The following is an 8,706-nucleotide window of genomic DNA, read 5'->3' as shown; positions in this document are numbered from 1 at the left end:
AACTCTTTGAATGACTCCCGTTAATTGTATCGCATATATGGATATTAAAAATGGTTCTTTTTTTTCAAATAAAAATGTAGTCTTAAAGTTGAACCTGAATGCGAAAATTATTTATATCTAGATGAAATATAACTATTATATTATGGTATGTCACAAATAAATAAAGATAAGTGTGAAGTGAAGTCTATAGCAATATTATAATGAAGACAGAAGAGCTTACTTGCCTATAAAGCGTACACATAGTTGCAAGTTGCATGCAAGTTACTTACTTAAAAGTAAGTTACGGTTTTTACCTTAAATTAATGCGGGTAAAACCGCGTGCGAAGCTAGATAATTTTCAAAAAAAGTAAGAGGCTCTTTATTCGACTGTATTGGTTTGGGGTTGTTACCTCAGAGCTGTCGACCGATTGAAGTGATTATTATGTTTCTTGTTTCATTTAAGCTGGTGCCTCCCGAGTTGATCCATTTAAATTTGTGTTGAGTTCCGACAATTTGAAGTCAGCTAAGTACTTGGTAATAAAACAATTATTAAAAACAGACAAACTGTTAATAATTCTTTATTTCTTTATAAGCGCTTCCTTCAAAGCGCTCGCAGCCGCTGCAACCGCTTCTAGAACCTTCGGAGCCTCATCAGCTAAGGATTTCATAAACGCATCCACGTTTTTCTGCTGGCCAGCCGCTAATTTTGTGACAGCATCTTGGAATTTCTTGAACTCCACATTTTTCGCGTCAGCAACATCGTCGAAAAGCTTTCGCGCCTTATCTTCTGTCACATTTTTGCCATCGATGATTTTGCCTTAAATTGCACATGTAGTAATTATGTGGCTGGTTTGAAGATAATAATTTGTTAGTCTAAACTCTGTAGGTGCACGCAAAACAATTATATAATAGGTCGTCTGTTCTAAACAAATTACTTTCCCATACTGGAATTAGTACTGCTTCTAGTATAGTATTATGATATCTGTGGTACTGCTTTATGACATTATACCCCCCTGATACATTTAGTAGCCCTTTGAGAATGATTTGCAATATTAGAAATAGACTAGCTGCGCCCCGCGGTTTCACCCGCGTAAGTCCGTATCCCGTAGGAATATCGGGATAAAAAATAGATGTTGGCCGATTCTCAGACCTACCCAATATGCTTACCAAATTTCAGAGGAATCGGTCAAGCCGTTTCGGAGGAGTTTGGCAACGAAAACTGTGACACGAGAATTTTATATATATAGATATAGTTAACAAAAAGCTTAAAACAAGCTTTTCTGATAGAATCAACAAAATTGTCTAACTTGCTCTTATACAATATAAGTAAAAAAATACCTATATTATACTATACTGGCGATCTTTAAAAGCATAATAAAATAAACTTATGAAACTACTAGCTGCGCCCCGCGGTTTCACCCGCGTAAGTTTGTAAGGATGTGTGTTTGTTGCTCTTTCACGCAGACTACAGAACCGATTGCAATGAAATTTGGTATGTAGACAGCTGGACATCTGGAATAATATATAGGCAACTTTTTATCCCGATATTCCTACGGGATACGGACTTACACGGGTGGAACCGCGGGGTGCAGCTAGTTGATCATAAAGTGATTAACTCACAGTCCTTCAACCATTTTATAAGATTATCAACTGTATTTTGTTTATCCTTTTGTAATTTTTTGAAATTCTCCTCCATTGCGCCTTAAGAATAACCGAAAATTAGTATATTTTTATAGAAAATACACATTTTATGAAACAATTTTAAAATAATACAATCTAGTGTTACATTAATGTCACCATCTATGTCATATAGTTATGACATTGAAATGAAAAAGGTAGTTAAATCTCTATACATTTTTTTTTTATATCATAGTCGACAATGGAGCTGGTGGGTCGTCTGATAGTAAGCGCTACCACCGCCCATTAACATTTGGAGAATCGTAAGGTCAATTCCAGACCTTAAGCTTCTACAAATGTATTGCCGACTTTAAATTGCGACGGTATTAGGAAAGGATAGACGAGAGGAACGGAGGAAAGGACTGGGATGGGTAAGAAAAAGCCGGAGGCCCATATCGTTTTCCTTACCCTTCCCAGCTCTTTTCTTTATTTCTCTCGCCATTCCTTTCTCAAAACCTTTGCAATTTGAAGTCATCACTCCGTCGAGTCGTTTATGGTATCGCTTACCATCAGGCGATCCACCAGCTCCATTGCCGACGATTACAAAAAATCCATAATTGTCAATTATTCAGTAATTATGAAAACGACATAAAAACATGCGCGTGACAGCCCTTAAGTAGCATCCCGAACTGCTAACAACATGATGTATGCAGCTCGGGCGCGTTCCTCCCGCGTCGCGCACCTCCCCGCACGATAAAGATGACTAAAGCTCCTAATTGAACGACTTTAGGGTTTATTAGACTGAGACATTAACAAATATACGGAGAAATGAAACAATATATGCTAGAAGTGTCTTTTATTCACCTTATACACACAATATTTATCATTTGCCTTAATACTTATTTTTACAAATATCATTTCATTTAAGCAAAGCAATATTAATTTAGTCTTTACAATAAATAAATTTTATATAATGTTGCATAAATAGAAAATCTAACATCTAAACTTTCATAAATTAATGTCAATTTTTCTTTTCGATACTGTCTTAACTAAATTCTTGTATTGTTTGAAATATGTATAATTTGTAATATACTAGACGCTCGACCTGGCTCCGCCCGGATATCAAGAGTCCTGTTTTTTTGAGCATGTAATTGGGATAAAAACTATCCTATCACCCAAGCCAGCTCATACCTGGTCTGTATAACAAATTTCATCAAAATCCGTTCAGTGGATTGAGCGTGATTGAAAATCATACATGAAAACAAACATACTTCTACATTTATAATATTAGTTTGAAAAGTTTAATTACATTTCTTTCTGTTGCAGTTAAACAAAAAACATACCTACTGTAAAATAATGATGCTGAGACCAAGATTTGGTAGCTTATTTCTTATTCATATATTATAAACAAGCGAGTCGCCCCGGCTTCGCCCCGGCTTCGCCCCTGTTACACATATAGCCTATAAGCACTTAGCTACATTTATCACTTACATATGCTAAGGTGGAGGAATTTTTGAAATCGGTCTAGTACTTCCAAAGATTAGCATGTTTAAACAAACTGTTATCAATTATATTATTGGTATAAATTATAATCTTAGCTGGCGGTCCGCCCTGCTTCACCCGTGGTACATATATAGCCTATAGCCTTCCTCAATAAATAGGCTATCTAACACTGAAAGAGTTTTTCAAATCGGACCAGTAGTTCCTGAAATAATTGCATTCTAACAAACTCTTCAGCTTTATAATTAGTATAGATAATAAATTGTTCTATTATTAGCTTAAGTCTATGCCCTTCCCAAAGGCACAATAAATGAGAGGCTGTCACCAACAGCACCCCAGGCGACTCTGTTAAGCTGGAACGCCGTCACCCAACCAGCAAGTATGATCACCCATACAATAGCACCGATAAAACTCAAAATAACATCTGTAATTTATATAAACCATGTTTAAAAGTCTACATTGCTTTATGTTATTCAATCAAATCAAATCAAAATACTTTATTGTACGATGTCTATGTTATATATATCTTGTTTGTACTCTTCTTGTAAAGGTGCATAATAAAGAGTTTTTGATTGATTGATTGATTCGCACAGAAAATTCTATACATAAACTTCACAAGAGCGTAACAAGCAGTTACAACAAGTTATATAAGATGAATATAGATTCCTGTCTGTGGCACTGTAATTCTTAAATAAATGCACCGATTCCAATGTAGTTTTTTTTTCATTGAGAGTTTTAAGATTTTATTTATGAAATCTGTCAAGGATTACGGCCACCACAAAATATTGGATTCAATATTTTTTCACAGCTCCCTCAATATAGTTATCAAATGAAAGGGTTTGACTAGTAAAATATATATGTAAAACTTTAAATTAGGAAGGGCTAAGTTAGAAAAGGGGAATCAGGGGCTTTAAAAATTTGATTTTATATTCTTAGGATAGACTCTATTATTTTTATTTCTATGTAACTTTAAGACTATTGAAACTTAGACAAGATTAGACTTAGAAATTTAAGATAATATTTAAAACTTACATTTCTTTATTTCCTTCTGTTCTTCGAAAGGTGGTTTAACAAACGCTTCCTTGAAGAACCACACTGCATTTACTGCCCAAACAAAGGGTAAGAGGATGCAACCGACTGAAAACAAAAATATATCATCAGTAGTATAATTTGAAATGGTGAAGGAAACCATGTGACGTCAGTCAACCCACACTTGGCCAGTGTGGTGAGTTATGGCCTAAACCCCCAAATGGAGGCCTGTCTCCTGCAGTAGGAAGAAGTATGGGCTTCTGATGATGATAATAATTATAAGTTTATTCAGTTTTACTGCCTGGCTTGATATCTATCTATCTTTCAGGCAGTTAAAACTGTGTGCTCTGTTATAAAGAGACTAGGCTCTTCGTGAAAGGACTGATTTCGTTTTAGAAGCTAGTCAACCATTATATTTTTGTAACGTAAATTTTAAATTTTATTAAAACATCTACCCTAATACTGTACCGTGTATAAGATCATGATGAAATAATGCTCATTGTGGCATAAAAAGAAAGTAAACACTACCTTTGAAATAATTTCTACAAAGCTGTAACTTCTTGTCATTTGGTAACTTATTTAAATCCATTTTAGATCTTGCTCTATATCTATAAGTACAAAAGAAGTATCACTTCAAATTAATTGTTTGTTAACGATTTTTGTACTTAATACATTCGTATCAATAAAACTCGACAGATTTTTTTTTATTTTGACGCTGACTAGTGTAACGCTACAAATGACAATCATGAGTCACAGTTGAAGTTGACATTAGTTACGGTGTGACCTGATAAGTCTTAAATCTCCTCAAAATCAACTCTCGATAGCAAGTCATGTTTTATTATGAAATGGCAAATGATGAACAAAATTATCTAAGTATCCCGAAATATTACGTGATCACCTCAGGCAGATGGCTAATAGTAATATTTAATAGTAAGTATTCAAGGTATTATAAAATCTAGCTTTTGCCCGCGGCTTTGCACGCGTTAATTCGGAGTTGTTTATAGATGTTATTGTATAATGCTTTTTCTTGAATCACTCTATCTTTAAAAAAAAAACATCAAAATCTGTTGCATAATTTTACAGATTTAAGCATAAATGGGACATAGGGACATAGAAAGCAACTTTGTTTTATACTATGTAGTGATCATCTCTTATGATGTAAGATTTCTCAAACTTTGTATTTCCTCCCGAGATATACAAATCCAGGTGTGTAGGGGGACACCTTGGCAACAGTAAGAATGACATTTAATGAATTATGAATTATTCCGTTTCATGTAACACAACAATTTTTGTTCTTTCATTTTTTTTATTAATGTTTTCAATACTTGTGAGTTATGAACATGCAACATACAACCTAAATTTAAAATGTGGCATAAACTACACACACACACACACACACAAGAAGCTTAATTTGTGGCAGTATTATATTTAAAATAATTTGAGATATTCCAATCGACAACGTTTACGTTGTATATTTTGTGAAAAGGAATGGGAAATAATACCGAAACAAAAATGGCGTAATTTGTTGAATGTCAGATCAGTGAAAATGTAAAATAAATAAAAATGTTTAAACGTGTAAATCATGTGTTTTTGTGTATAGCCGTACTCTTAATAACTTCTAAAACATGTAAGTTATTTGATTATCGTTTTAAATTCTATTAAATTATTAAATACTTCGTCTTATAGTTTTAATAGCGTTACGAGCTTTTTTCAGTGTTTTAGTATTTACAGGTCCTTGAAATATTTGAAATTACCTTTATTTACCGCGTACATTGTTTTAGGAACGTATTATTGTTATGTATGTGTAATACAATTAGTTATTTGTTGTTGTTTTTAAAAAATCTACATTACACCTCATAATGGTAATTTTCTATGATGTTTATTTTATTTTATAACGGTATTTTTATAGTATCCTTTCACTATCGTTCCAAATATGATTTATTGTACATATTTGAATATAAAATACCGCCGATGGATATGCGCTTTCACCTGCCGTGGCAGAATTTGTTATATATAGCGTTTTTATTTAATAACATGGCAAATAAACAAGTTTATGACAACACAACATCCTTATTATGCTAATAATTTATTTCTTTTTGAGAAATACATATGATAATCTTAGATGATACAGGCACAAGATCATACTGAAGTGCCATAAAAAAAATGGTTTATTTGAATACAGATTATTAATGTAAACAATAAATTATAATATAAACACTGCACTTATCCTTGTAAAACCTTTATGCTATAATTTAAATGTCACTAGAAACAAGGTTACACCAATTTATAGGAAAAATAGTTTATTTACAGAGTTTCAAGGGTGTATTGGTATTGTTATAAATAGACAATGTTAAATTTCAATATAATTTTTATTATATTATATACATAATACAAAATAATATGTATAATGTAGAAAAGGAAAATAGAAAGCAGAAAGCAAAGACAAAGACAGACAATCCTGGGGTGTTCCCTGTATTAGTCCAGTTTCCATGCAATTTCCGCTATGTAAATCCTCCGCTCTCCAACATCCTTTCTCAAGTCTCAAACTATCTCTGTAGCAAATTTCTTCCCAATCAACATGTTACTGAGATAAGTGCATTCAAGTAACCAATCAACTCTATAAATTGGCTAACATAGACAAACAAAAATCCACTTGAAAGGTCTTCCTTAGAACAATACAAGCCAAAACTTTTTGTTCTTTTTTACACACTTTTCCATTTCTCTACCTTTCCCAGTCCATTCCTTTTTCCAGATGTCAATCCATTCCATACCTCTTCTCCCTTAAAAGTGGGCAGCACAGAGCCACTACCTTTGCGAATGTTAATGGGCAATGGTGTTGCTTAACTCCACCAGCTCAGTTCAGTCAGAAAAAAAACAAATCAAGGAGGCAACTCTGATTGAAGACCGGGTGGTTTCAGGCAGCAGCGACACGCCCCTTCCTTTCCTAGCGCTGTACAGCCCCGGCGATATAGAGTACACAGACGTGGTCGTGCGCCGGGTGCACGACAATCTCACGCTGGTCTGTGAGGTGCGCGGCGAGGGTGGCGATGGGGGAGAGAGGGTGTACGTGTGGAACTACGTTAGCAACACTACGGGTGGGGGACGGTGAGTTTATGTAATCACCTTCGAGAAAAAGGAGTGGGGGGATTATCAATTAATCTGTACATTTTCTTTCTCATTTGTGTTATATTCTCTTTTATTGTAAGCATAAATTACGTGAGGTGTTTTTTTTATTTTCTGTATCTTGTTGATGTCCCCTTGGTCTTGGGTAAATAATTATTAATTAAAATGTTAATATTAGCTTCACCTGTATGTTTGTATGTAACCAACTCTTTAAGACTCGTTTTTCACCTATTTTAAATAGGCAGAATTTTAGTCTAGTTCTATCAATTTGCAATCGGTTTAGTTTTTTTTTTTGTGTAAAAAATAATAAGTGCTTGCATATTTCCAGGCCGTTCACAGTGGAACCCGCGGGTCCGGCGAACGTCAGCAAATTGGAGAGGCACGACCTTCAGGAGTCTGACAGCGGCCATTACATGTGCTCGTCGCCGCCTTTCAGCGTCACCAAGTATATACTGGTGCAGCCGAGGGGTGAGGAGACACAGTCATAATGTGTTCAGAGATTTTGGGATTTCCATGAGTCTATATTAATTTCTTTGGGTTAATACAAGTGGCATGGCATACAGATGGGGCAACAAGTCGTTCAGAAATTAAAGACTTTTTAACGGGACTTAATATGACTTAGCCGGATGTTTCAAACACTTCACAGCGAGCGCAGTATAAATATATAAGTATGATACACGCATAAAATTATATCATTTATTGAATCAAATATTGATGAAAAGAAGATAATGAAGATATAGGGCTAATGATGGTTATTAAAGGATTTGCTCGTCATAAGATTGTGTAATTGATTTCGAAATTTTGATTTGATACAATGTATAACAATTACAGTACAATATTATGTGACCGCACAACAATTATACAACTGTCTTATATATTTTGGAACGAATGCCACGAACGATGTCGGAAAGTTGAAGTCCAATTAATTGTTGTGACGCAGGCGGGCCGCAGTGCGCGCGCGGCGCGTTCACGTGCGGCGCGCGGTGCGTGCTGGCGGCGTACGTGTGCGACGGCCGCGCCGACTGCGCGCGCGCCGAGGACGAGGCGCCCGCCTTCTGCCCGCCGGCGCCGTGCCACAGTGAGTTGCCCTGTATTTGGCTAGTTTGTTTTTTCAGCTTATGTGTGTATTTTTAACCGACTTTCGAAAATGTGAAGTAGGTTCTCAATTGGATTGATTTCAATGTTGGGTTTTGTTACTGACTCTAATAGTTGCAGGCTAACATCGAGAGACGCCAAAAAAAAAGTCGATCGACGAGATGATTTCGTCTTTGATAGGAATTTGTCATTTTGAAATTTTGTGTTTAACTACATAGTTCAGGAGCCTAAGGATTGGTAACATTACATCTGTAACATTAGTATTGTTTATAATGATGACGCATACGCAGGCAGCAGCCGGCTGAACTGCACGTCGGGGCGCTGCATCCCGGCGGCGGCGTGCTGCGCGCCCGGCGCCGCGCT

At 35.5% G+C, this 8,706-nt stretch overlaps 3 protein-coding genes across 3 annotated transcripts in view; 1 reads left to right on the top strand and 2 right to left on the bottom strand.

Moving 5' to 3' along the window:
- Positions 1-557: 557 nt before the first annotated feature.
- LOC119838237 lies at positions 558-1,675 on the bottom strand. Its single transcript, XM_038364091.1, has 2 exons — positions 1,600-1,675; positions 558-796 (listed from the first exon to the last, which is right to left on the bottom strand). Exons 1-2 carry the CDS (start codon positions 1,673-1,675, stop codon positions 558-560), a joined length of 315 nt encoding a protein of 104 aa, XP_038220019.1.
- A 1,396-nt stretch (positions 1,676-3,071) lies between these two features.
- LOC119838116 (gamma-secretase subunit pen-2) lies at positions 3,072-4,879 on the bottom strand. Its single transcript, XM_038363937.1, has 3 exons — positions 4,654-4,879; positions 4,129-4,233; positions 3,072-3,520 (listed from the first exon to the last, which is right to left on the bottom strand). The coding sequence occupies exons 1-3, from the start codon at positions 4,712-4,714 to the stop codon at positions 3,381-3,383; spliced, it is 306 nt and encodes a 101-aa protein (XP_038219865.1). The 5' UTR covers positions 4,715-4,879; the 3' UTR covers positions 3,072-3,380.
- A 747-nt stretch (positions 4,880-5,626) lies between these two features.
- Positions 5,627-8,706, top strand: part of LOC119838069 — a 7,796-nt gene continuing 4,716 nt past the window's right edge. The window contains exons 1-5 of the mRNA XM_038363877.1: positions 5,627-5,752; positions 7,044-7,230; positions 7,577-7,716; positions 8,189-8,326; positions 8,634-8,701. Coding sequence (XP_038219805.1) covers positions 5,689-5,752; positions 7,044-7,230; positions 7,577-7,716; positions 8,189-8,326; positions 8,634-8,701 — 597 coding nt within the window. The 5' untranslated portion in view covers positions 5,627-5,688. The remainder of the gene's footprint in view (positions 5,753-7,043; positions 7,231-7,576; positions 7,717-8,188; positions 8,327-8,633; positions 8,702-8,706) is intronic.

The sequence above is a fragment of the Zerene cesonia genome, unplaced genomic scaffold (assembly GCF_012273895.1).
Source record: "Zerene cesonia ecotype Mississippi unplaced genomic scaffold, Zerene_cesonia_1.1 Zces_u001, whole genome shotgun sequence".
NCBI lineage: Eukaryota > Metazoa > Arthropoda > Insecta > Lepidoptera > Pieridae > Zerene > Zerene cesonia.
This window is presented reverse-complemented; position numbering and strand designations above follow the sequence as displayed.

Excerpts from the sequence above, each read along its gene's own strand:
- LOC119838237 (XM_038364091.1), bottom strand. The coding sequence starts at position 1,675 with ATGGAGGAGAATTTCAAAAAATTACAAAAGGATAAACAAAATACAGTT. Across the intron at positions 797-1,599 it reads TATAAAATGGTTGAAGGACT|GCAAAATCATCGATGGCAAA; the intron begins GTGAGTTAATCA and ends GTGCAATTTAAG.
- LOC119838116 (XM_038363937.1), bottom strand. The coding sequence starts at position 4,714 with ATGGATTTAAATAAGTTACCAAATGACAAGAAGTTACAGCTTTGTAGA. Across the intron at positions 4,234-4,653 it reads TTGTAGAAATTATTTCAAAG|TCGGTTGCATCCTCTTACCC; the intron begins GTAGTGTTTACT and ends TTTTGTTTTCAG. Across the intron at positions 3,521-4,128 it reads ACAGAAGGAAATAAAGAAAT|ATGTTATTTTGAGTTTTATC; the intron begins GTAAGTTTTAAA and ends TATAAATTACAG.